This window comes from Ambystoma mexicanum, chromosome 6p (genome assembly GCF_040938575.1).
Source record: "Ambystoma mexicanum isolate Mex_15411 chromosome 6p, UKY_AmexF1_1, whole genome shotgun sequence".
In the NCBI taxonomy this organism is placed as follows: Eukaryota; Metazoa; Chordata; class Amphibia; order Caudata; family Ambystomatidae; genus Ambystoma; species Ambystoma mexicanum.
Genome location: NC_090935.1, coordinates 1,060,167,068 through 1,060,194,422, shown reverse-complemented (window position 1 = coordinate 1,060,194,422; position 27,355 = coordinate 1,060,167,068). Strand labels below are relative to the sequence as shown.

General features: G+C 48.8%; 1 protein-coding gene across 1 annotated transcript in view; it reads right to left on the bottom strand.

The window, feature by feature from the left end:
• Positions 1 to 27,355, bottom strand: part of LOC138510183 (hippocampus abundant transcript-like protein 1) — a 1,300,033-nt gene that overhangs the window by 1,033,368 nt on the left and 239,310 nt on the right. The window contains exon 2 of the mRNA XM_069625669.1: positions 23,839 to 23,934. Within this exon, the coding sequence (XP_069481770.1) occupies positions 23,839 to 23,934 (96 nt within the window). The remainder of the gene's footprint in view (positions 1 to 23,838; positions 23,935 to 27,355) is intronic.

Below are 27,355 nucleotides of genomic sequence, written 5' to 3'. Positions count from 1 at the left end.
CCCTGGGACAACTCTTTGAGGGGAAGCAGCCTCGCTCCTTCGAACAATGCAAAACAGCTTTTCAATTAACAGAAGCAGACAGGTTCCCATACCTAGAACTGCAACACTGGTGCTCTCACCCTCTAACCCGTCAGGCGGCGCTGCGCACCCTCCACTCGCTTGAACTTACTTTAAAGGACTTAATGGAACCTCCCGCCACATGGGAAAAACTCCAGGCTCTACAAACTATTGCAGGAAGACATTCTTACTACAATGGCTCCCTACATGGTGCAAAGGGAGGCAGACCTGGGGCACACATGCGTAGATATTTGGGCAAGGACACACTCCTTATCCTTTTGTAGCACTAATCGGGAATGCACCCACAAATTACTCCTACGCTGGTATTACCCTCCACTCCGTCTACACCACTTTGACCAGGTCCTAAACCCCCATTGCTGGCACCTGTGTGGACAACCAGGATCATACTTCCACATGTGGTGGTCATGCCCCATCGTAAAAGCCTTCTGGGCACAATGTGTCGCCACGATAAAAGACATTACCCAGATGACGATTCCCTTGGAACCGGGACCCATCCTACTGGGGGCCCCAGTACCGGGGTCTACCCAAGATCAGGAAAAATTGCCAAACTATTGACTCAATTCCTCTTGGCCGGGAAAATTACAGGTGCCCCTACATGGAAAACAGCAGAAGGCCCCTCTATGACCTTTTGGTGGATAAAAATGAGGGACATATTGATTGCGGAAAAAGTGACAGCAGCCAAAGCAGGTCTCCTACATCGCTTCATGAACATTTGGCCGCCATTCCTCGACTATGACCAAAACTTTCCTGCGTTAACCAACAAATCCCACCTAGCCAAGAGGGCCCTCTGCCTGCGTGGCGAACTGCCTGCGGCAACATCCACCGGGCCAGACCAGGAGGAAGGTTGAGCCATGGAGGGAGGGAGGGCTGGGCAGTGGAGGCATTAATATTATGGAATTTGGCTTGCTCAGTCACATCTTCCTGATGGGGAGATCTATGATACGTTTTTGATTTACTTGTATCGCTATCATTTGTGTGCTGGTTTAAAATAAACATGCTTAAAAAAAACCTACAAAAAATAAATAAATAGCCTATAAAATATTTACAATTCACTTAATGGGAAGAAATATTTTTGAAATCAAACAGTCTTTCATTAATTCTGGGCTATTTGTGAGGTGTCATCCGCTCCCTTATAATACACCACAGTCAATAAAGTGCAATGTTTGTGTTTTCAGATTCTGCATTAAGGCAATAAGTCCAAAAGCCATCGTCCTTTATGGAATCAGAACGAGAAACCATGTGCCCTAAGATATTCATATATTCGGTACACATAGTAGAACATTCCGTGAAGAGATGTTTAGCCATCTCAAGATTCCCCGGTATTTTAAAAAGGTGGAAACAGATTCCCAAACGTGCTCCCACTGCAAGGTAAGTTGGAAGCTGATTACTTTGTGTGCATAAGCGTAAACTAAAGCACTGCACCAAGGGATTTGGTTATTGCTTCAAGTACCTGTGGGGTTTTAAGTATGTGTGCACCACCATAGATACATAGCAATGTTGTCTAATAGTGGCCAGGTGGGCATAGTCACTCACCTCCTGGCAGACAATCTAAAGAAACCATCCAAGGTTTTCCTACTAGGCGACATCAACCTAGGCCTTAATGACAACAAAGATCCAGCGGCCAGATCACATAACTCAGCCCTCGAGACCCTAGGACCCTAGGATTCTACAACCCCATCACGAGCCCCACCCTCACTCTAGGCAGAACACTGGACTGGATTGCCCAAGACAACTGTCCCATCCTCATCATGGGCAACACTTCCACTCCCTGGTCTGACCACCATATTATCACATTTGCCATCCCCACTACCAGAATCTCTGCTCCTCCCTCCATCTCCCTACCACCTGTTCTTGCAAGAAGCTCCTGCCAACTTACTAAAGAAAGGCTACTACCTTTCCTCCAGGACCCAACTTTTAGACCCCATTCTCCGCTGACCCAGAAGCCCTTGCTCCATCATATGAGATCACTATCAAATCAGCAGTCAACTACATTGCTCCACTGAAGCCCCGCAAAACCAAACCTACCAGCCATTCCAATGCCTGGTTCACCCCAGACCTCCTTGAACTCCACACAAAAACAGGTCGCTCCAGCTCGCTGGCATACCTCCCACTCTTACACAGACAAACAGGACTTCAACTCTCGCTCGAAAGAGTACAAAAAAGCAATCACTCGCACCAAAGCCAAATCCTTTGAATCCAGAATCTCTGACGCCAAGTTCAACACGAAAGAAATCTTCTCCATCTTCAGAGAACTAGAGAGCCCCACCCCCGCACCTCAGAACTTCACCGAAGATAAAGCGTGGTGTGATGAAATACAAACAGCCATGCGCAACAAGCTAAACCTGCTCCAAACTAAAATCCAAACCACCCAACTCTTGCTCAGTAATACTCCCACCCCACACCCTCTCCCGACACCTCCTCCCTATTCTCATTCAAGACAATACAGGAACAAGATATGATCAACCTCATCAAAACCATAAAGACATCTAACTGTAAGGCTGATCCATACCCTGCCACTCTTATCAAAGACTCTGCCGATACCCTCGCTCCATTCCGGACAGCCTTCGTCAATGCCTCTTTTGCCACAAGGAAAGTCCCCTACTGCCTCAAGGAAGCCTGGGTGCGCCACTCTTAAACAAACCCTCTCTCGACCCTACCTCCCCTAATAACTACAGACCCATCACCACAGTTCTCTTCTTACTCAAGATACTGGAGAAAGCAGCCTACCTGCAGGTATAACACTTCAAAGAAAATAAGCTCCGAGGTCTACGCCAATCCGGCTTTCGCCCAAGACACGGGACTGAAACCGCTTTACTTGACCTCAAAAACCGAATGGACGATGCCAGAGACTCCGGTAAACCAGCCCTACTCTTGCTACTGGACCTCTCGGCGGCATTTGAACTCGTTCACCATAATGTCCTATGCCACCACCTCACCTCCACAGCCAATTCTCCCCAGATGCCACTGCCTGGATCACTTCCTTTCTGCAAGGTAGGACCATGCAAGTATTCTCAGACATAGCCTCCGCCTCACCCACCATCATGCTATGTGGAGTGCCTCAAGGTTCCTGCCTCTCCGCTACTCTCTAAAACATCTTTACACACCCCCTCTTCCTCATCCTTGACGCCCTGGGTATCTCTTACACAAACTATGCAGATGATACTCAGATCCTCCTCACTCTCACAGGCAACTATTACACAGACTCCAAGACACTCAACCACATCTACAACACCATCCAGAAATGGATGACAGTCAACGGACTATGCCTCAACTCAGACAAGAGAGCTCCTCCTGTTAGGATCTACGGATGCACTCAAAAATCTTGACACCCAATTTAGCCACTTCACCATCGACTCCATTAAAACTCCAGTGTCTGACACAGTGAAAACTCTCGGAGTCTACCTGGACTCCAACCTATCCATGGCAAGACAGGTTAGCGAAATCGCCTCCTCGGCAGCGTATCATGCCAAGCTCATCAATGCAGCTAGGCCATTGCTCTATAAGGCTAGACTACTGCAATGTACTCTTCTTAGGGACAACCACAAAGAACCTGGATACATTGCAAGTCATGCAGAACAGTACGCTCCATGCGACCCAAGGCATCACCAAAAGAGAGCACATCACCGCCGCCAGAAAATCAGCCCACTGGCTCCCCAAAAAGCACTAACACTTACCCGTAAGTACATCCACCTCTCCGCACCTGCCTACCTATCGCAAAAAATACACCCCTCTACCTCCACAAGGCCAACAAGAACCCCATACTCAAACATGCTGGCTGTGCCGATGGTAGAAAGAGCCAAAGCAGGCGGCGTTAGCTTCCCCGAACTAGCATCTCTACACTGGAATGCCCTACCTCCAACCCTGTGAGCTGAGGAATCACTCATGGCGTTCCGTAAGGCCAAGAAAACCTTACTTCACCTGATGACCACAATCACCTCATGTGAATGCTAACTGCATCTCCTGGTTTATCATGCAAAACGTATTTTTACTATGTGCACAAATCTATCAATGTACAAACTTGTAAATGCATAACCCACTTGTACTATCCTTGTAACTAAGCTTCCCCGCAAGTAACAGCGCCATGATGTCCAAGGGCTATTTGTGCGCTATACAAATGTAAAAAATAAATACAAATAAATCGTTATTAACCCTGTTCCACTGTTTAATATTATGCTTGAAGGTACGTGTTAAGCGTTGGAAGCTTGTCCCTCTATAGAAATCAAGACACCAACCAATATCCTCATAGATGCTGGTGGCCAGAGCATCAAACTGACCTGCCCGCCCCTGTATAAGGAGTTACCACCTGTCCCCCAACAGCGAAAGCTGCTGACATTTGGGATGAGTATAGGTTTTTATGTGAAATATACCTCTTCTGATGAGCAACTCACTCTTAAGCGACACCAACCCCAACTCTAGTCGAATACATTCCATAGGGGTAGAATTACACATCTTCAATACGGATTTCCAAAAAGCTCCTTCCGTTTGGCTCAGCCACTGAAGGTCTCTCGTAGTCAACGCCTCTAGCCCATAAAGGACCATGGAGTAGAAACATTGTTTGTAGAGGGTAAGTATTCCCACCATGGAGAACCCAGCAGTGTTACTTGCAAAATTACAAATTAGCCAGGTCATACAAGCAGCTTTAGCCTTCTTGGAGGCCACTATATACGCGTAGGCCCGACTACCGCTCATATCTAGGCCCAAATAAGGATAGGATAAGACATAGTCAACCTTACCGAGGGTAGTATGTAAATCAAGAAGTTTCACTTTTTTTTTAGATGAGACGACCAGACCCTTAGTTTGTCGCATATTTATACACATCTTGTTTACTGCCACATAGCTAATCAAGTAATCAAACACGGCTTTTGCTCCCATATACGTATAATTCAGCATGACCAAGTCATCAGCATACAACATGCAGGGGATGAGGGTGCCACCAACCTTAGGGCAACACCCCCTGTTCGCCGTAAGCCAAGATGGAAGATCAGCTGTAAATAAATTGTAAAGCAGTGGTGCAATAGTGCAGCCTGCTTCACCCCTTTCCTAATATGGACTGACCTAGATAGGCCTCCCTCTTCATTCATATGTACACGGGCTTGAGTATTGAGATGCAACCCTCTCAACACGCTAACAATCAATTCCGGGCAACCATAATCAAGCAGCTTATCCCCCAACAATGTACGATTGACTCCATCAAATGCTGCTTGGAAGTCCACAAACATTATGTAAAGGGTACGTCTTCCTGAATCCAAGGTCCCTCTAATCAATGAATTCAATATTCTTAAATTATTAGTACTGCAGCCAGGTTGAAACCCGGTCTGCCTAAGGGGTAGTATCTTAGCCTCAACTGCCCATAACTGAAGCTCCCTTAGAACCAAGGTTGAAAAGATCTTCCTGGTATTATCTAATAGTGAAAGGAGCCTATAGTTTCCTGGCATAAACCGGTCACCTTTCTTGAAAACCGGCAATAAAATAGACTGCTGCCACGAAACCGGGATATTTTGTGTAAGGCACACCTTCTCAAATAAAATTCTATGCAAGCCCATATGCCAGGATTCTGTTTCAAAACTATATTGGCGAGGCAATTAGGGCCAGGAACCCTAGAGGTCTTAAGCTTCATAATAAGCAAGTGTATATCATCCTCATCAAGTGACAAAGGCCATCCCCCAGCCATGTAAACAGGGTGGGAAGCCGCTGTGGTATCCCCACTATGCTTTTTAACATGAGCCAGCCGCATCGGTTTCTCGTATGAGATTTAATAAGCGTTTCTTTTTATAACCCTTAGCCTTAGCTAGCATATCCCACATTTTCATATGGTCGGCGCTACTAAGAGCAACAAACGTTTCCTGCCAGTTGGCATTGAGGGCAGAGCGCTTCTACCTCCTAAGCCATACTTGGTATGGTTTCTTAGCGACATAGATACACCTGGCCAGTGGTTGGGATACGCCTGGCCAGCCCAGAATTACGTGCCAGGCGTATTTATTTTCGGATGTTTCTCTTTGCGTCTCTGATGGCAACATCATATGCAGTGGCTTATCACAAATGGGGCCCATTTCTGGCGGCAGCTGTTTCAAAAGTCAGTGCACTAATCCACTTTTCAATTTCTTCGCTACACATTGCTCCCAAGGCAATAAAATCATTATCTCTCAGTTCAGATAACCATTTATCCATATTTCGTAGGTTCTTTGCGGGACACAAGGATACTATTGCCTGGGTCGTTAGTGTGGACATCAACACAGCTACTCCCAATAAATCTGGTATGTTGGAGATTTATACACAACAAAATAATGTTATGGTCACTGAATTCAATAAGGAGGACCCTAATTCATTGGTCACAAGTAAACAAGCATTGTTTCAAAAATAATAATCTAAAGTGGCCACACACTGATTTCCCTTCCAGGTATAGACCTCTGGGATATCACCATCAGTTCTGCCATTTAACATAAAAAGATCCCATTGTAGCAAAAAGGCAACCCACTCTTTAACCTTGTGATTGCCAATACCATGTTTCATTATACACTTTTTAAAAACATTACTATAAGCTACACAGGGATTTTCGTCAGAACACTTTGCATTCAGATCCCCTCCCAAAATGATCATATAATCAGCATGTTCTCCTTCTCCAGTCAATCAGAGCTCCTCAAGAGCGGGTAGAACATTGTTCAATAATTTAATGCTGTGGGGTATATATACATGTTAATTAGCAGCATTTTCTCAATTGTTCTAACTGCCTTCCTGCCACACCTCCAACACGTTGTCCTCAGCCAGGGTGCCCACCAACCGACAGGAACTAAAGCAGCGATTGATTCCGATTATAAGACCCCTGAATGGCCTACCTTTTAGGCCCTTTTTAGCCATAGTTTGGTAGATGTAATATCCCTCCACCTGGATGGCCCTATCCAGCCAGGTTTCATGTAACATGAATATGTCATATAGTGTCAAGGTAGTCAAAGAGCCATTCTTACATAATAAGTGACTGAAACCATGTGAATTCCAGCTCACAATATTAATCGGTCAGTGGGCCCCACCACACAACAGCTCAGAGGACACCTCCGCCGTACGCCCACCCAATGTTATAGCTTCATAGTCAGGGCAGATGGCTCCACCGTCCATAGCAGATGTTCACACCTCACCAGGTCGTCATCTGTATCATTGACAGTGTCTTTGGAAACGTTCTGTTTCTTGGACGGAGGAGCAGTATCCTCATTCTCAACTGACACAGCGATTGGCTCAGGAATTGGGTCAGTGGCAACTGATCCCTGGGGAGGTATATTGGGAGTCATTTTGTCTTTAATGCGTTGAGCCAGAACTTCTAAGAAGGGCTCAGAGAGCATGGTTCTAGAACTGTATCGGTTAGATAATGTTCCATTTGTGAAGGAATAGGTTGGGGCTCTTGTAACCTAAAATGTGTCAACCCTGGTAGACTGATGGTTTGGATTATAAATGTTGAAAACCACAGGTCTAGGCACTTAAATATTAGTTTAAAACCAGCTGTGATCCTAAATGAGATGCTGGGACTTGAGAAGATTGAGCCAAATTGTCATCCGACTGAAGAGAAAATTGTGGCAAAATTTGAGGAGAATTCACTCTCAGACGAGTACTGAATAATTGTTCCAGAGGAACTGTAAAAAATGTAAGGCATCAAAGTCTTCAGAATCAGAAATGAAAATGGAATTATCCTTCTAACTCTCCGGTGCCGAATCAGAAATAGAGACAATGGGCCTCATTACACGGTAGGGACATACCGTTACCGGTAAGGGATTACCGGTATCGGTAAATCCCCTCCCCAATCACGACCCGGACATACCGCTATTAGCGGCACCGCAAAGTACGGTGGCACTATTAGCGGCAAGTCCGTGAGCGCGCGGCCCCTCAGACCGGAAATAGCGGCATAGCGCTAATATCACGGCATCACGAGCCATGCGTACATGGCAATACCGGCATGTAGTAGACCCAAAGAACCCTTACCGGCAAGGCGCTAATACCGGCATCGCGAACCACACGTTAAAAGAGCACAGCAGAGTTCCCACCTGCCACAGGTGGACAAAATCAGCACAGGTGGAGGCAATGGAGACTGGCAGCACAAAAGAGCACACCACACCCCTCCCCACACCCATTCCCACACCAAGATGGATGCAATACTAGCAGCATTACATGGGCTAGAGGACATGATTGCTGTGCAGCAGCTACAACAACAGGCAGCACAGAGGAGACGCAGGAGGAGGAGGAGGAGGAGGGCAAGACAGGCGGAGCAAGCACCACCAGTGCACCTAGTGATACCACAGAGGCAGCCACCAATTCCCAGGATCAGAGCCAGTCCAGTCAACCTAACCCCTGAGCAGATACACACCCTGTACCGTCTGGACTGGGATACCATCACCACCATAGTAGACATGATATACAACGACATTGTGAGTCTCATTGACATCCGTACTGCCATCCCCCCTCTACTGAAGGTAGTAACAGTGCTCCACTTCTTGGCCACAGGCACCTACCAGCATACGGTAGGTCAGATGCATGGCATATCACAACCAGTATTCTCACGCACACTGAACCAGGTGCTCGATGCCCTCCTGCAGCACACAAGTCAACACATATACATGCCACGGACTGCCCAGGAGATCTCCAACACCAAAGTTGGCTTCCATTCACTGGCAGGCATCCCAAGTTGCATCGGGGCCATCGACTGTACCCATGTAGAACTGGTGGTCCCACATGCCAATGAGGTAGTGTACCATAACAGAAAGCAATACCACTCCATCAACGTCCAAATGGTATGTGACTCCAATAAGATCATCACACATTGCTGTGCCCGATATCCCGGTTCAACCCATGATGCAATGGTCCTGCGGAACTCGACAATACCACGATACATGGAGCGACATGCTGGACAACGTTCGTGGCTACTTGGTGAGTAGCAGGCCGACCACATGTCAGTGTGATGTGGATTGTGAGTGGGGGGGGAGATGCATACTCCAACTGGGCGTGAATGGGGGGGGGAGATGCATACTCCAACTGGCCGTGAATGGGGGGGGGGAGATGCATACTCCAACTGGGCGTGAATGGGGGGGGGAGATGCATACTCCAACTGGCCGTGAATGGGGGGGGGGGGGGGAGATGCATACTCCAACTGGGCGTGAATGGGGGGGGAGATGCATACTCCAACTGGCCGTGAATGGGGGGGGGGGGAGATGCATACTCCAACTGGGCGTGAACTTGTGCCATGAGAAGAATGGACATACATATTTGCATCACTGTACAGTGAGGCAGCCCACAATGGACCAGAGACAAAACCACATGCCGGAAGTGAGTGCCACGGCAAACATATCAATCCATTACGCCAAACAGGCCATTCCAAACAACATGCACACCGCACAACACACCATTCCCCCATTACACAAATCAGCAGCATGCATATCAAAATCACAACTGAAATGTATGCTGAACAACATCAGAAATGGTCCGCGCACATGAGTGCATACAAATGGATCCCCTGTAGCCATTGTGGTGAGGCACACCCGTACCCCACCACAGAATTGCCATCAAGCAGCATGGGGACATCAACTAAGGAATGGCAGTGTACTAGCAGTGTGGCACTAACGTTGCCAGGGCCAGGAAACACAAATCACTTAAACTCTGGCGGGACATGGCAATCCCTGCTGTATGCATGCATGGTGCATGTCCACTTGCAAGGACCACCTCACCTTCCCACATTGCAGTTACCCTGATTGCCATGCGTGCTTGGATCAGTGGATGTCGTTGAATATGCAATGTTTGTTTGTGTGATATGTGCACGCTCCACATTATGTAGACACTTACACATACCCATTGTTGCACCCATGCAGGTGATGCAGGTTATCCCCTGAAGAGGTGGCTCCTTACCCCTGTGCGGAACCCACAGAACAGGCACGAAGAGGACTACAATCATGCACACACCCGTACCCGCGTGGTGATCGAGCAGACATTCGGCCTATTGAAGGAACGCTTCCGGTGCCTCAGCAGGTCGGGCGGGGCACTCCTGTACGGGCATGAGAAGGTGGCCAAGATCACCATGGCATGTGTCATGCTTCACAATATGTGTATCAGACGGAATGTGCCAATGCCCCCTGACATAGAACTGCGACCACCGTCTGAGGATGATGACGGGGATGAGGATGGAGGAGAGGGGGCTGCAGGTCATGCAGGTGGCGATGCCCATGAGGGACGTGCTGTGCGGCAGCACCTGATAGACCATTGTTTCTGATGCACATGGATTAGGAGGGTGCAATTGGTGTTCAGCTCAGGGCACGGGGTGTATGGAGGACATAATCACAGTGCACCCTTCAACAATAAAACACACATACACAATTATCAATGTCCAGTCATGTGATTATCCATGCCATTACGTCTGTATTGAGCATTATGACATTCAAACGTGCATGTACCCTCCACCCCAACAACCCTCACCCCCCTCCCCCCACAACTCCCCCAAACACCCTCACCCCCCTCCCCCCACAACTCCGCCGAACACCCTCACCCCCCTCCCCCCACAACTCCACCGTACACCCTCACCCCCCTCCCCCCACAACTCCACCGAACATGGTGTGCACATCAGTGCTGCATTAGTTCCCAAGTGTCAACAGGGACAGGCTGGCCCTACTTCCCTCCTCCACTACCACCATTGGGGGGTTGAGAGTCTGACCGCCGCAAGGACCGGCTGGACCTGCGCAGGATGGTTGTCTGGTCGGAGCTAGTAGACGAGGGCGTGGCTGGTTGATCTGCTCCCTGTGAGTGACGCATGCTCTCCATCGCCTCAGCAATGCGCGTTAGGACCTGCCTCACAGCGGCCATCTCGTCACATAGGCGCGTCGTGTTGCTGTCCATGGCAGCTTTCATGTCCCTTGACAACACCCGGATCTCCTCCCTGGTCGAGGCAGCCTCGCTCACTTGCCGGGCAACCAGGGCATTGAGCTCCTCCTGGCGCTGGCGTATCAGGCTCATGGTGTCGTCTGCGGCCCTGCCCCTGTTACTCCTCGGCGCAGCTTGCTGCATGTGGCCGACATCAGGTGAGCTCGCCACGGGACTGAATGACCCATCCATTGCATCTCCGGCATGCACCTCATGGATGTTGCCATTGGATGTGTTGCATGGGCTGTGGAGTGGGGACAGCTGGGGGCTGGGTGCACGCTGCCCTTCCGGTGTCGGACATGGGTCGTCCACATCACTCATAGGTGCCGTGGCTGCTGCTTCCCCAACGGAGCTATTGGCTGCGGACGGCGTGCCTTCTGGCACTGGCTCCTGAGTGGTGGGGGTGGGTGGTGGGGGTGCTGCCACAGTGTCGGATGGCATTTCGACCCTTGGTGTGGTCGTTGCGTGGGTGGCTTTTGAACGCTGGGCCACTCCAGATATCCCAGTGCCCCTCGATGTACTGGGCCTGGTGCCTGCATCCTTTCCCTTGGCCTGCTTTTTGGGTGGTGGGGCCTGCGTTGCAGAGTCCAGCTCCTCACTGTCAGATTGTGACCCTGTGGGGGAGCAAGACAGGGATAACATCAGTGATGGGTCAACGTGCATCATGCATATGTTGTTGTTGCTGCAGTTCTTTGGATTTGGACATCTACTTTGGGCCTGCAGGTTGTTGGCCAGATGGGTGGGTCATCCGGACATGTGTCAGGGTGACACGTGTGTGAGGTGCTGCATGCATGTGGTTGTGTGGGGATGTGCAGGGCATATATGCAGGGTTGTGTACATGTGTGTGTGATGACCCCATCCATTAGCTGATTCCCAATTCACATTTAGGGGAGGGACTCATGCTTGGCATTGCTGTGTCTTGCGTGGTCACTCACCTCCGTCTGACGTTGTTGCCACACCACACTCCATTCGGCCCACTCCCTCGATGGATTCTATGCCAATGGTGCTGGCACATGTCTCCTCCCACTCCTGCATCTTCATCGGGGATCCACCTCCGCCTCCTGTGCCCATGGCCAGATTCCTGTTGGCCGATAAAATGCTGCGTACACTGAGGCGCAGATCATCCCACCGCTTGCGCACGTCCTTTACGGTGCGGGGGGTGGAGCCCACCGCACTGACTTTCTGCGCCACCTCAGCCCAGATTTCCTTTTTTCTCAGGAGTGCCGGGCGCCGCATGTCGCTAGCGAACACTACGTCTGCATTTGCAGCCAGGGTGTCTGCCAGCATTTTCAATTCCTCGTTTGAGAAGCATTCTTTGCGCTGGCGCGCATCGGCTTTCTTTAGGGCCTTGGGCATTGTTTGTTCTTCTGGGATGTGGTTTTGCCAGTCGTGGTGTTGCTGCAGGTCCTGAGTGCAGGGGATGGCAATGGATTGTGTTTTTAAAGATGGCCGCCGGGCTCTTTCCCGTTCCGGTGCGATGACGCTATTTCCGGTTCCGGTGTTTTACGGTGACCGCTAATAGCAGTGACCGCTAACAGCGGTGGCCGCTAATAGCGTGCAGCATGAGGGCGGAGGTGCTATCAGCACTTTGGTCGGAGCCGGTAAGGTGCTTTTCCGCCATGGCGGTGGGGTCATTTACCGTCATGGCCCTATGCGCGTGTCCGCTTACTCGTAATGTAACGCTATTAGCGGTCTCCTACGATGGCGGACACGCTAATAGCGCCATGACGGTAAATCACATTTTTTAGCGCCTACCGTGTAATGAGGCCCAATGGGTGAGAATGTTTATGCCTCTTGTGAGAGGACTTATGTGACTTCTTCTGTACCAAGTAGCTTGAAGCCTCAACAGCACTAACCGGGGATACGATGTTCTGAGTCAACCCCAGAGGTGTGCGCCTCTTTGAAGGAAACCTTGCCCGTTCGGATTACAGAGGCATTAGAGTTTTTCCCCAGTAACGTAATAATTTTCTCTGGTGTAAACGAATCTCCCGGTACCAGGTGGATCTTTTCAGACCCTTTACCACCTGGAGGTGCTAACACTTTCCCTCCCTATAGTTATTAGTCTTTTCCCACCCAGAGGTACTCAGGTGAACACGCCTGGGGTTTACCCCTAAACGGTCCAGTGAAGACCCCAGACCTGAGGAGGCGGTCTTCCCCTGGGTACCGAAGGCCGGTGCCGAAACACATACTTCACCTGAAGGCACAGCCCGCCTCTTACCGATGTCAGCCTCCCTCCTGTTCCGTACAAAGTCTTCGTTCATCTTCGGTACCGGTCCCAGCTGTGACATGGATAGAAGATGAGTCTGCATAGACCTCAGGTGAATCCCACAGATGAAAACACAGGTACTCACCGGGTGATGTATACCCAAACATCAGACGCAGGCATGAAGGGGATCGGCCGCCGAAAATTGACAACGGTTGCACTGTTTGAATCCTGTCGTATACAGCATGCGTCAGAGGGAGGCACCACAGAAAATAAAATTAAAATGAATGACCAATCCCTAAGAAAAAAGGGATGGACAGCAAAAAGTAAAGCCCCAAAGAAGGACGCAGTCGCAGTAGGTGGAAAAACAGGAACTGGGTGTTGAGCCTTGGTGACATAGGGGTAAGGTGTGGGCCCAGCGTGCGGAGGGACGCATGCGTGAAGTAGGCCCTACACCTTCAATGTTCTTAAAGTGACAGCTATCTCTTGCAGCAAGCTTTTTACGACCCGCCTGCGGATGCAGGCGTTCCCAACCAATTGGGAAGGAGGGAGAGCCAGAATGAAAGAGAAGAACAAGTTACTTTCTTACCTGGTAACGTTCTTTCGATGGGATGGTCCGACGACGTATTCCATATCTATGACAGGTAATGTCCACAGCTGTGCTTCTTTCGGAAAATTTTCGGTGTCTGCGTCCTGCGTCGATGACGTCGGTGCGCCGTCCCCGAGGACCTCCTCTGGCGGCCGACGTCACCCAATGTGATAAGTAGGACGCACGACGCCCATAGCCTCAGTTGTAGTTTTTTCCCCCAGAACGTGTGCCACCAGTTTTCTGCCAGTCAGACACACAAGGCCTTGCGGAACGCAAGCTGCAATCGCAAAAGAAATTCTGCAGCGGGGAAGGTAGGGAGGGAGCGATATGGAAAACGTTGTCGGACCATCCCATCGAAAGAATGTTACCAGGTAAGAAAGTAACTTGTTCTTCGAGGGGATTGGGTCCCCCGACGTATTTCATATCTATGACAGACTCCCAAAGCAATACCAAGCAAGGAGGTGGGAAAAGAATTTAGACCACAAATTTAGCATGCCCAATCAAATTGCGCAATAAAGGACTGCCTTGCCAAAGGCCAGATCCTGCCCTCGGATGGAATCGAGGGAGTAGTGCCGTACAAAAGTATGTACTGAAGCTCAGGTGGCTGCATCACCGATGTGACAAATAGGAACACCCCTCTGCAGGGCAGTAGACGCAGCCACTCCTCTGGTAGAATGGGCCCGCAAGTCAGCCGGAGGGTCCTTACCCGCCAAGCGGTAACACTCAGAGATAGCTATAATAATCCAACCATACAAAGTCTGTTGTCACACCTTGTCCCAAACGCTTTCCAGCGTAACCAATGAAAAGTTGATCGTCCACTCTGACCCGGGACATGCGCGAAATATAAAAGCTCAACGCTCTCCTAGGATCAAGCCTATGGAGCCTCGCCTCTTCCTTACCAGGATGTGGAGGAGGATAGAACGCCGGAAGAACAACCTTCTGGCTCAAATGAAATTCCGAAACCACCTTCGGAAGAAAAGAAGGACGAACTCTAAGGACAACCCTGTCCTTATGAAACACAGTGAAGGGTGGCTTAACTGAAAGTGCCTGTAACTCACTCACTCTGCGAGCGGAAGTAACCGCAACCAAAAACACAGTTTTAAGAGTTAAGAGTCTCAATGGGCAAGAATGCAAAGGCTCAAACGGAGCACCCATAAGAAATTTAAGAACAAGGTTCATATCCCAACCGGGCACCAGAAAAGGTGACGGAGGGAACACATTAGTGAGCCCTTTCAAAAACTGAGAAATAAAAGGAATCTTAAAATAGGAACATTCTTCAGATGAGCGCTTAAATATGGACAGCGCCGCCAGGTAACCTTTAATGGTCCCCACTTGCAAGCCCCTGTGTGCCAAGGAAAGCAAAAAAGACAGAACCATGGGAATGTCACATTCAAAAGGATCCACATTCTTAACTCTGCACCAGTTGCTGAACTTTCTCCAATGGCAACGGTACAGAGACTTTGTTGCCAGCCGCCTGGCCGAGAGCAACACCTCTATCACGTCTTCAGGGAGGCCCCCAATCCTTATATCTCAACCTTTCAGAAGCCAAGCGTGAAGGCTGAGGGATCTGACCTCTGGATGGAGAACCTGACCCCCTCCCGTGAGAGCAGATTGTCTCGGTATGGAAGACGACGTGGAGGGCAGATGGACAAGTCGAGAAGGTCCGGGTACCACGTCCTCCGGGCCCACGCCAGAGCAATGAGGATCATCCGGGAACCGAACCTCCGTAACATCCGCGGAACTTGCGGGATGACGGAGACTGGAGGAAACGCATACAGCAGTGGGAATGACCACTCCACCATGAACACGTCTCCTAAGGCTCCTTTTGGAGGAAATTCCCACGGGCAGAACCTTTCGCACTTCCGGTTGACACTGGAGGCAAAGAGATCCACTTGAGGGGTCCCCCAAAGGGCGAAGATCTCCAGGAGAATCTCCTGAACCAGCTCCCACTCGTGAGAGATCGCGCTCTGCCTGCTCAGAGCGTCCGCCGTCTCATTGTCGTCTCCGGCCAGATGAACAGCCGAGATCAAAACTTCCTGCTGGATGGCCCAGAATTCGAGCTGCATCGCCTCCCTGCACAGAGGAAGTGACCCTGCCCCCCCCCCTTTTTGTTGAGGTAATGCATGGCCACCGTGTTGTCCGTTAGAATCAGGACACTCTTTCCTCGCACAGTCGGCAGAAAAGCCTTCAGGGCAAGCCTGACAGCCCTCAGCTCCAACAGATTGATATGGAGTCTGGACTCCGACGAAGACCAACGACCGCGGACTGACAACTCGTTGGCATGAGCTCCCCATCCCGTGAGGGATGCGTCCGTCACGATCGTCACCTCCGGCCAGGGCAGCCAAAATGGGGCCCCCTTCATCAGATTGCCTTTGACGGCCCACCACAGAAGGTCCTGGCCGACCAAGGGCGGCACCTGAACAGGGTCCAACAGCCTGCCGGAGGACTGAGACCACTGGAGCTTGAGAGCCCACTGCAAAGATCTCATCCGCAGACGAGCCTCTGGCACCAGAAGAATGCAGGATGCCATGAGGCCGAGCAGTCTCAAGAACTCAACTGGGAGATACTGGGCAAGTTGAAGCTTGTGCACCATCTGTTGAATGTGAAGAACCCTCACCTGGGGAGGAAAACACTGCCCCAGGGATGTGTCGAGCACTGATCCGATGTACCGGAGCCGCTGTGTTGGTGTCAAATGGGACTTCTTTAAATATGGGGAGAAGCCCAGCTTGTGAAGGGAGTGGCAGGTGACGGACAGATGATCCAGGACTTGCTCGGGAGAGCTCCCCCTGATCAACCAATCGTCCAGGTAGGGGTAGACGTGAATCCCCCCTTTCCTGAGATGCGCTGCCACCACCACCATGAGCTTGGTGAAAACCCTTGGGGCAGAGGTCAATCCGAACGGCAGGACCCGAAACTGAAAGTGCGAGTCGCCAACCGCGAACCTCAGGTACTTCTTGTGCTTGGGATGGATCGGCACATGGAAGTAAGCGTCCTTGAGGTCGAGAGACACCAACCAGTCCTGAAGTTGAAGGGCCTGGAGGACTTGAGCGAGAGTAACCATCTTGAACTTGTCCTTCCTGAGGAGTTTGTTCAATAATGCGCAAGTCCATGATGGGTCTCAATCCCCCGTCTTTCTTCGATATCAAAAAATAAGGGGAATACCATCCCTTGTTCCTCTCCGCTACAGGCACCAGTTCTATGGCGCCTTTCTCCAGCAGGGCTTGAATTTCCTGCGCAAGGAGCGGATCCGGACTCTTCAAAGAGAGGTTCCCAGGTGGATTGTCATGAGGCCTCTGCCGAAAAGGAAGACAGTAGCCGTGGGTTATGATTTCCAGAACCCACACATCTGAAGTAATGGCTCGCCACTCTACAAGATGCTGCGCCAGCCTTCCCCCAACCGGCGAACCATGGGACCTGGCCTCATGACTGAGTGATAGCGGCTGCGGCGTTGCATGAGGGCAAAGAGGCAACTGCCCGAGCGGCCTTGGCACCTCGAGTAACCTTGTTTCCACCTCTGGCACTCTTACGGTGGCCTCTTTGACTGCTAACACCTCTCGCTTTACTGAAGGACGAGTAATAGCGAAAGGAACCTCCCCTCCATTGCTGTCCCCGAGGACGAAAAGGCGGAGGTTGTCGAACTGCAGCGCCCAAAGACTTCGCTGCAGCTTTGGAGGTCTGCAACCTCTCAAGGCTCTCGTCAGCCTTGCTGCCAAAAAGATGTTCACCGTCAAAGGGCATGTTGAGGAGCCGGGGCTGCAAATCAGGAGCGAACCCAGACTTCCGTAACCACGCAAACCTGCGTATTACGGTGCTCGCCGATGTCCAAACCTGACTGAACGGCCTCACACATGGCATCCTTGCCACACTGAGCCATAGCAAGGAAACCATCCTGTTCGTCCCCTTCAGGAATATGTTCAGCCGCTAATGCAACACAGTTCCACAAAGTGTGTGTGAAACGAGACAAGGCACATATGGAGTTGGCTGCCTGAAGCGCCATACCCCCTGAAGAAAACACTTTCTCCACCCAGCCGTCAAAACGTTTGACTTCCCTATCCGGAGGGATGGTAGGATACGACGCCTGCTTTGCCGGGGCCGTAGCCACCTGCACCACCAAACTCTCCGGAGTGGGGTGCCTGGACAAGTAGCAGAGGTCGCTACTGGCTGGACGGTATTTTCGCGACAAAGACTTGCCCACTGCCGGGAGACTCTCCGGAGCAGTCCAAGCCGCCACCACCCTTCTCTGCAGAGCCATATGAAACGGCAATACCGGGTCAGTAGGGGGGACCAAGATCAAGGATGTCCGTGAGATCATCCTGAACGAACTCCCCTGGGGGAGCCGACCAACCCAAGTACTCGGTGACCCGAGACATAAGGCGCCGATATGAAGAATCGGCATGAGTGCCAGGCTCCGGCCTACAAAACTCCACCTCCGGAGAGGTGTCCAGTCCACTGGCATCATGCAGTGACTGCCTCAGGTCATCAAACTGGCTATGGCCCGAGATAAGCTCATCTGGTACCGTAACCGGAACCGGAACCAAGCCTTCATCAGAGCCTTCATCACCCTCTGAAATGTACTCCAGGCGGTGAGAGGAAGACATCTGGGGACCAAAGCAGTGCCTGACCTCAGCCAGAGCCTTTCCAGGGGCTAACCCTGTGCCACGGGGCCCCTCCGACACCACCGCTTCAAAAGGCGTCGAGGGTGCCAAATGAGTCGGCGCCGAGAGAATCGGCGTCGAGCGAATCAGAGTCGACGTCAGCTGCAGCGCCTCCAGCATCGACACAGACCTCGAAGCCGGAGCTCCGAGCGTGTCTCTCGACGACCTAGGCGCCGACAGCGTCGACGACCTGGAACGGGATGGCGAGAACAGTTACCCTGGTCTGAGCGGGACCTCTCCCGCGAGTCGTGCCGACCACCCGAGCCGGAAGGCGTACGAGCGGTGTCTCTCGACCGGTGCCGACTGACTCCACTCAGAGGCGCGGACGGACCGGTGCCCTGCGATTCAAGAATCGCTAGCATCTGCTTCCCCCTCCGGTGTTGCTTGCATGGTGGGATAAGCAACCCGCCGATGGGCAGAGTCCTCAGAAGAGGACGGGGAAGGCGACCGATGCCGGCGCTTCCGGGAACGCCTCAAAGAGGCGGAGGAGTGGCGAGACCGACTCCTGGAAGGAGACCCACTGGACTTCCGACGATGACGCGGAGAGTCGCCTCTCGAGTCATCCGTCGAAAGCCCCATAGACCTCGACTTCCGGGGCTTAGACACCCGACCTACCAACAGCTTCTTCTTGCGTTCCCGCAAGGCCTTGGCTGTGAGTGACTGCAGTCGACACAGTCGTCCGTATCGTGGGCCTCCCCGAGGCACCAGAGGCAGGCGTCGTGCGAGTCTGTGACCGACATATTGGACCCACAGTCCCCGCATTTCTTGAAGCCCGGACGCGGGGTTAAAGATGAAGTAAACATCGTCACGAACAGGTCTTCACAAAAAACCGAACAGGTTCAACGAACAGAGAAGAAAACAGAAAACTCCAAAGAGTTGAGGGGTACCGAGATTCACGAAGCGAACACGTTCGCGGAAAAAATGGAACTGAGGCTATGGGTGTCGTGCGTCCTACTTATCACATCGGGTGACGTCGGCCGTCGGAGGAGGTCCTCAGGGACCGGAGGACCCAATCCCCTCGAAATACACACATATATATATATATATATTCAATTAAAAAACTTTGTTAAGGGGACGTTATGTTTACAAGTAAAACCAAAAAACACCTGAAATTCGCCAGTTATGGTAAGCTAAGCAACCATAACTCGCGCCACCACCGTGCACTGCTAAGAATAACACCCATGACATCAAAGATGACAACATTTGCATTTCTTCTAGGGTATCGAAGAAGGTCGGCACTCTCGACAACTTGTCGTCAGGTCGAGTACTCTCTCAACGTATTGCCGGCTTCAAAGTAGTAGCCTTTGAAGTTCCTGAGTCGTCCGAAGGAGCGACCGGGGCATGGCTCTTGCACGATTCCTTGGAGGCGGTCGAGGCCACATTCTCGAAAATCTGCATAATTTCATATCTAAAAGCACCCCATTTTCGTGGGGAATCCGATTTTGTTGGGCATCTGATAACCTCAGTACAGGAATCGGATGAAGAAGAGGGAGACCTATGGCATTTCTTCTTTTTCTTCTTTGAAGAAGACGAGGACTGCCTCGATCGACTCCTCGACCGGGACCTCTTCGATTGCTTACGCCGGGAGGAGTCTCTAGACTCGCCAGACTTTTTTTTCTTTCTTCGAAGGAGACTTCGAAGCCAGCCTCCCCACCGCCAGTTTACCTCTGCGTTCTCCGAGAGCTTTCTCAGTCATGGCTTGTCAAGACCTGCAGTCAACGGTATGGTGCCCGGAGCCCAGACACCACAAGCAGACCCGGTGAGGATCGTAATAGACATTTTCGTCCTGCAGTCGTAGCATTTTTTAAAGCCAGACTTTGGGGTCGAAGGAGTAGAAGATGAAGACATTTTCTATGAAGAAAACTGAAGCGTGCCGTTAAACACTCGAAGCGAAAGCTTTCGGAAAAACGGACCTGAAGCCAACGGTCGTTGCATGCGCTATGTATACGAACTATGATGTCGACGCTCCACATAGGACCTCGAGGGACATCGACGAGATGACATCGCATACAGCGCCCTTTTTCCAAAGCAGCAGAGCAGGCGAGATATAATATCACAGGATGAGGAATATATGTGAGTACACAATCCATTCCAAAGACCCTTACCAACATCCTCTTTGTTGTTTCCTCTCCAGGACTATGGACCCCCCCCCCCATATGGTCTCTGCTCTCTCTCCTTTTTCCTCTTCTCCCATTAATGGTGGCATCCGGTGGGAGGCCCTCCTAGCCCCCTTCCATTCCTCCAAGACCATCATTAATGTCTACTTAAATGGCACCGTCTTGGTCAAGGGCCCTCAGGCCAACCTCCTCCTTTTCGATAGACGCCTCCCGCGCCTTATCAACTTCCTTTCTTCTCCTGCTATCCCTTCTTTCCCCTCTCTGCCTCCTCTGCCGCCTCCAACCTCTGCTACCATCTTCCTCCTCCCTGGCTACCTTGCTGTCTCCTCCTTCCTCCTCCTCTGCTCAAGCTTGGCAACCTCCAACACTTCCGCAGGGCGTACCTCCGACCTGTACCCCTCCATGGAAGTCCTACAAAGGGGGCAACCTGCACCACATCGCTACTCTCAACTCCCGCTCAGCTGTCAAACACTCCTCTGACATCTGCCGTCTCCTGGAACAACTTGATTTGGATGTACTCAGTCTCACCAAGACTTGGTTCACGGCCAGCGCTGTCACAAGCTTTGACATTCTCCTTCCTGATGGCTACGAGATCCTCTCCGAACCCAGAAACAACCAATGCAGTGGGGGTGTAGCCTTGATCCTGCCAGAGTCGATCCCTGCTTCTATCATTCATATACAGGACTATTCCTCCTTTGAATACCTGGTCTGCAGGCTCTCTATCTCTCGTGGCCTTTCTCTCACTGTGGCCACTATCTACAGGCCAACCACTTCCTCTCTGAGTGGGCTGACCTCTCCTTCTCCCACCTCCCTCTACCTCTGAACTTCACCTCCTCAGAGACCTGAAAATCCACCTGGATTCTACCTGCCCTTCTTCGGTACTCTTTTGCAACCTCTGCAACTCCATCTCTCGCTCCATTCTTCCCTCGGCCCAACCTGGATGTACTGATCGAATATATATGTATACATATATTCGATCAGAACATCCAGGTTGGGCGAAGGAAGAATAAGCGGTAAGCCTGGATGTGTCCATGGAGGACAAAGGCTTGCTTAACACAGCCATCAGCAGTAGTCTAGGTGGTAACCGACAAACTCTGGGTGACAATCTCAAATCCCTGTGCTCCATTTCAACAGCTTCAGCAGCAAGCACTGGACCAAGCACTACAGTTTCATTGCAACGCTTCTTCCTCAACATCAAAGCTTGGGTTATCAAGCATGCCACACTCTTTGGTTAAAGCTTATTAACACAAAATATATGATATCTCTTCTTAAAGAAAGCACAATCAGGATGACCCACATGCAGGTTGACTCCTTTTCTCACGTAAGACCTGCTACAGGGCCCACCCCTCCAGAGAACCTGAATGGCAGACTGCCACAGATTGAGTGCAAGGTAATTGGATTAACTTGGGCAGATGCAGACAGTGCAATTAGTGCATATAAACAGTTCACCTCGACCACAGCATCGAATTTAAATGGTACTCGACCTGCCTAAAAAGTACTCAACTATGCTAGTGGTCGAATGGATTTCATGAGACGTGGAATGTAAAATATTAACTAAGTGTGCATGTCAATACGGGTAGGAATTACGCGTTGTCATACATCACTAATTAAATTATGCAAGAAGTTTGATTGCACAGTACTTCTATCAGTATTAAGAGGATAAAGATTTGTTTACATACCGCTTAAGAAGACAGGGTCTTGCTGAAAAATACTCTATGTCCCTCAGGTGAAAACTGGTGGGATTTTCAAAAAGAAATGTGGTGTGAAAACAAGTTAAGGGACAAATCTGGATTTTTTTGAAGGGCTCATTTATTGTTGTAAGTAACACTTTTATTGAAAACTATTTGAAAATGATATAAAAGTCCAATATGCTTAACTTTGAGGACTTAAGTAGTATTTTATTACAAGTGTACACTGGTATATTGATACGCATCAATGACATGGATGTTTTGTAAATGTAGTGAAATGACTAATGAATTTTAGGATACATTTGTAAACTGATGAAAAAAAAGAAAACAAATTATATCTTTATGGTAAAAATGGTTTCTTGCTAAATTGGCGTAAATAGAATTAGGGCGTACTGCTGATAGCCACTACAGGGAACACAGTGTCCTTAATGTCAAAGCACCACGGCTACCATACCAAAAGGTGCAGCTGAGAAGCACGAGAGTAAAGCAGTCTCTGCATGAAAAGCCTGAATCGGGCCCACGGGTAGTTACCAAGGGAGGGTCCTCTGCCAACCAGAGAAGTTACCTCAGGCCTTTGCATTATCATCTGCACCAGAGCCCAAGCCAAAAGGGCCTTGAAGAAAATCTAGATTTTCTATCTGAATTTCTACCACTGTTCTGGAGTGGATGAACTGGTGGAGAATGGTAAACAGATTAAGTGTTGATTATTTTCTTAGGGTACATGACTCTCGAGGGGGAAGAGGGCGACGCTTTTTAGACTAGGGACAAGAATCGATTCTGGAATAAGATTTGCTGGGTGATGGTGTTCTCCTGTCTGGTTGTTGTTTCTTCTTAACCTTTTCTATCTGAAAGGGTCGCGAAGCTAGAGCAAGTTGACTTTTTTCATGCAGAAACATTTATTTGGAGGCTGAACATGTCGATAAAGTCAGGTGTTTCAAATGTGTTTTTTGGGCGTTATGAATAGAAGTTAAGACCTTTGCAACAGGGTTCCCAAACCACCTTAGAGTGCAGAGACTAACAGAAATCTTATTCATCTGCGTCATAACTGGGACTGAAGCCCAACACAAAGCACATGTGCAGGTTTGAACGATCATGGGATTTCTGTAGTCATTACAGGGTTAATACCCAAAGCTTTGTGGGGAGACACAATGCCAGTCTATTTTATCGTGAAGCAGCGGCGTTCTGATAACAAGCATTCGGTGCAAGTGACAAAAAAAGAAAAAACTAGCTCATGGGACACAACAGCTTCATATATAACACGCATGACCTTCCATCCGGGATCACATGGGCCAATGATGCAGAGCATAGCCGCATTGCACCCTTAAATGGCTGAAATTTCCAAAGCCAGACTTTCTCGTGGACAATATTTCTATGATGAGGAATCTGTGCGAGGAAGGAATCAGTTAGAAACATCATTTCTTAATTATCATTCGCCATTGTCTAATAGTGAGTGCCTTTTCTGATAATGAGCAATTAGGGCATCTTCCACTGTTAACTCAATGCTTATATGAATGACATAATAAAAAACCTTGACAAAATAACTAATGTTTAACATATAAAACAATGGGCGTGGAATATTACAGAGTGGAGCAAAGCAAAATAGGCAATGAAACAAAGAACTTACAGTAAGCATGGGGGTTGTCAAGAGGCCCCAGGCAAAGAATTCTAGGAAGATGACAACTACAGCATGGTACACGCTCGGCCGTCCAATGCCTTGTGGCTGAGGAGAAAGAAACAGAATGAAGTTAGAAATGTAATAGTCAACCCAACACAAACTATCTTTCAATCAAGACACCGTTTCTTGGGTGTGCATCACTACAGATTATGGAGAAAAAACTGAATAAAAGCCAAGATCCCAAAACCAAACTATAATTTACAACTAGGGATAGGTTTCAAGAAAGGTTACAAAACTGAAGCACTATAAAATGGTTTACTAAAATAGGCACAACACGCATTCTTTAGGTATTTTAGTATTATTTCATTGAACTCATAATTGCTCAAGAGAAATATTTTTTTATCCAAAAGTCGCTGGACTATCCAGCAATCATCTACAGTGGAACGTAGAACAAGGTGGTACAAAAAAAAGACACAGAACAGTAAGCAAAACCCAAAACAATGTGTGTGGCTTACATCTCAGAGGCTCAAATTCCAACTTTTTGCAGTCTTCCCTTTTTAGCCCAAGAGAAAGAACATGAGAAACAATTCCAACTTAGATCATGTACCATCAGTAATGTGTTTGAAAAGGTCTCTAACATGCCAACAAAAAATTGTGAAAAGAAGCGCAAAAGGTGCAAACAAAGGAAGAATGAAAAGTGAACAAGTGTTAATGAAAAATGCAAACATAAGTGTAGAAGCAGAAGCCAAGTTTATAATGGTTCAAATGCATGCACTAATTATTAAGTGGCCTAAGAAGTGATTATTAGATCTAGAACCTTATAGGACTACCTCTAACACACATGCCCAAAGAGTTTACTTTCATCACATATGGGCACAGGGCGAAGTACCTCTTTACGGGCAATTCAAGCTGCATAACCCTACAAACTCACATAGTGGACAGGCACAAGAAACATCACTTGATTTCTAATCAGTAGGGATGAAGGGGAAGAAAAAATATGACATGGTCTATGAATTATTTCCATTGTTTGAAAACATCGCAATAATGTGTGTCATTATGGGGACTAGTTTTGAATTCCTCTTCCCCATTGGTTCTTAGCATGTTTTTTGTGTCTTTTAGTACTTTGGATGTATGCCACGGTATGATGAGTTGGTGTGTATGAATGCACCATGTACGTTGAGTATGAGTGAGGATGTTATAGCCGATTTTCGTATATTGTTGCTGCTGTTTTGCTATGTTAAAATGATCAGTGTATAATAATTTTCTATGATTTATTCACTAGTTTTCAATTTTTGTATCACTTTAAATAAAGTTTTATACATTTCTTCTAAACATACTTTGCTCTGGACATATCTTTTCTGTTTTTTGATGTTATTATAATACTCTGGTCCAGAGGCTAGAGTTACCCTGCTCTTTTCAGTGTTTGCAGACTAGGGCAGACAGAGGAAAAAGGCAAGCTGATAGTTTTAGTAAGTGGGTGTAATGGTTTGGATGGGAGTTAGTTGCCAGTGGGCGAAGGGCAGCTGAAGGCAACCTTTGAGGAGTAGGTGAGTGAGGGGGCATGGAGGTGGTTGGGGTGGGTTTACAGGGTTACTGGGTGAGGAGAGAATGGACTCCCCTCCCACATAGAAAATAAGGAGAAGGAGCAAAGAGGGAGGAGAGGAACAGTGATGATAGAGTGGTCTGGAAAGCAGAGGGAGGAGCCAGCTCAGTGGGAATAAGACCGATTCATGGTGTAGAGTGGAGGATAAGCGAGCAAGGTGTGCATGGGGGAAATCCCTCATGTGAGCTGAAGTAGAGTGTAGCGGAGTAGGTGCAATGGAAAGGGAAGTGAAGACAGCAATGAGCAGGATATTGTTGTGGAAAGAGACCTACAAACAGTGAGTGTTAGGAATAACAGCTAAGAAAATGTGTGGCCGCATTACGAGCAGCAACAAAACAGTATACACAATGTATGTAGAAGCATTTGAACAAATGATAAGAGTAATAGAAAATTGGCTTTGGGAATCGGGAATTGACAGCGATAAGAGGAGCTGCCAGAGGACTGAGCTCCTGCTGATCCCTCGAAAAACCCTTGTTAAAAACAAAACTATAATTTACAACTTGGCATGTTTTTCAACATACTTACAGTGGACTGGATGAGTAATACCAGCCCTACATATGGGGGTGCGTCAGCCACTTTTACTCTCCAAAAATTGGCAAATACTCCCAAAAAGAAAACGGGGAGTAAAAATACTCCCAACAAGAAATAAGAAAAAAGATATGTAGAATCTTGCACCGCTCCTTTCATCCTCACAGCTCCAGAGGAGGAAACTACTATTTTAACTGCCTGATTGTAAGAAGTAAACATGTATCTTTTAATCCGCATGAATTACCAGGTGCAAAGAAATAAATAATACAAAAACATTTCTGCTTTTAAGTGAAAACATATTTTAACTCGCTTATAAAAAAAAAACTCATTGTGAATTGGGTTTACATTTTTACTAGGGATATACTGAAATTCGTCTTTGAGTAAGTATTCGGCCCGAATGCCGGATGAAAATGAGCTATTTGACTGAATACTTACTTAATTATCACTCAAAGCCGAATAGTTTCCTCTTTGACTTCATGCCTGGAATCATTCAGGCATGTCAAAGTCTTAATCTTTGAGTGGCCCATATTTACAAAGTGCAATTTGTGACTCTTCATATTAGACTGTTTCATTATTACTTGGAACTGTATATAATGAAAATGAGTGGGAAATGCTGCATCTAAAAGCATGTTGAGTGCAAAGCCAACGCCACGGCACTGTGTAGCTGGTACTTTCACCCAATGCTATTGGCACAATGTGCTTTAAGAAGCTTCAAAGGCAGCCCCGTCCACGCTAAGTGGCCTCTGACACATAAGGCATGTGACCATGTTCATTACTTTGAAAATAAGGATGAAAGTAGAGAGCAGTGGTTGCTTTTAAAAGGATACTCCTCACAGCCCCTTACACCTGCATTAAGCACCACTCACATTAAGTGACGCTACAGACAACAAAAATCCACTAATTTGAGGCATACGTCTGACAGCCGAAGGTACGGAGCTCTGCCGCCTGTGCCACACAAAGGAAGATGGTGACTTAAATCTGTCAGGAGAAACAGGGCAGTGACTTTACAATGGGCAAGCCAGAGCAGCAGAGGGACTCATTCTGGTATGGAACACGGCCACAACACCACAAAGCTCTACTGGGACAAGGACTAGGCCCAGCCAATAAAGGGCTTGCACATTCGCACATGACTTTTCATGGCATGGCGCATGAGAATTCAAGCCAGACGCGTTACATCGATCCGAGGGGCAACGCAACTGTATTGGGAAATGCTTTCTGGGAAAATGCTTCTTCGGTTCCCTTTTCTTGTTAAAATTTCAAACTTGATTGCTGCGCTTTCCATCAATTTCTTGACATGCCACCGTTAAGAAAATGTTTCCCAAAATTCAGAACCCTCTAGAATTACCATGTGGTTTTATGCTATTGCACATGATAGCTCCCGATTCACGACGTTTG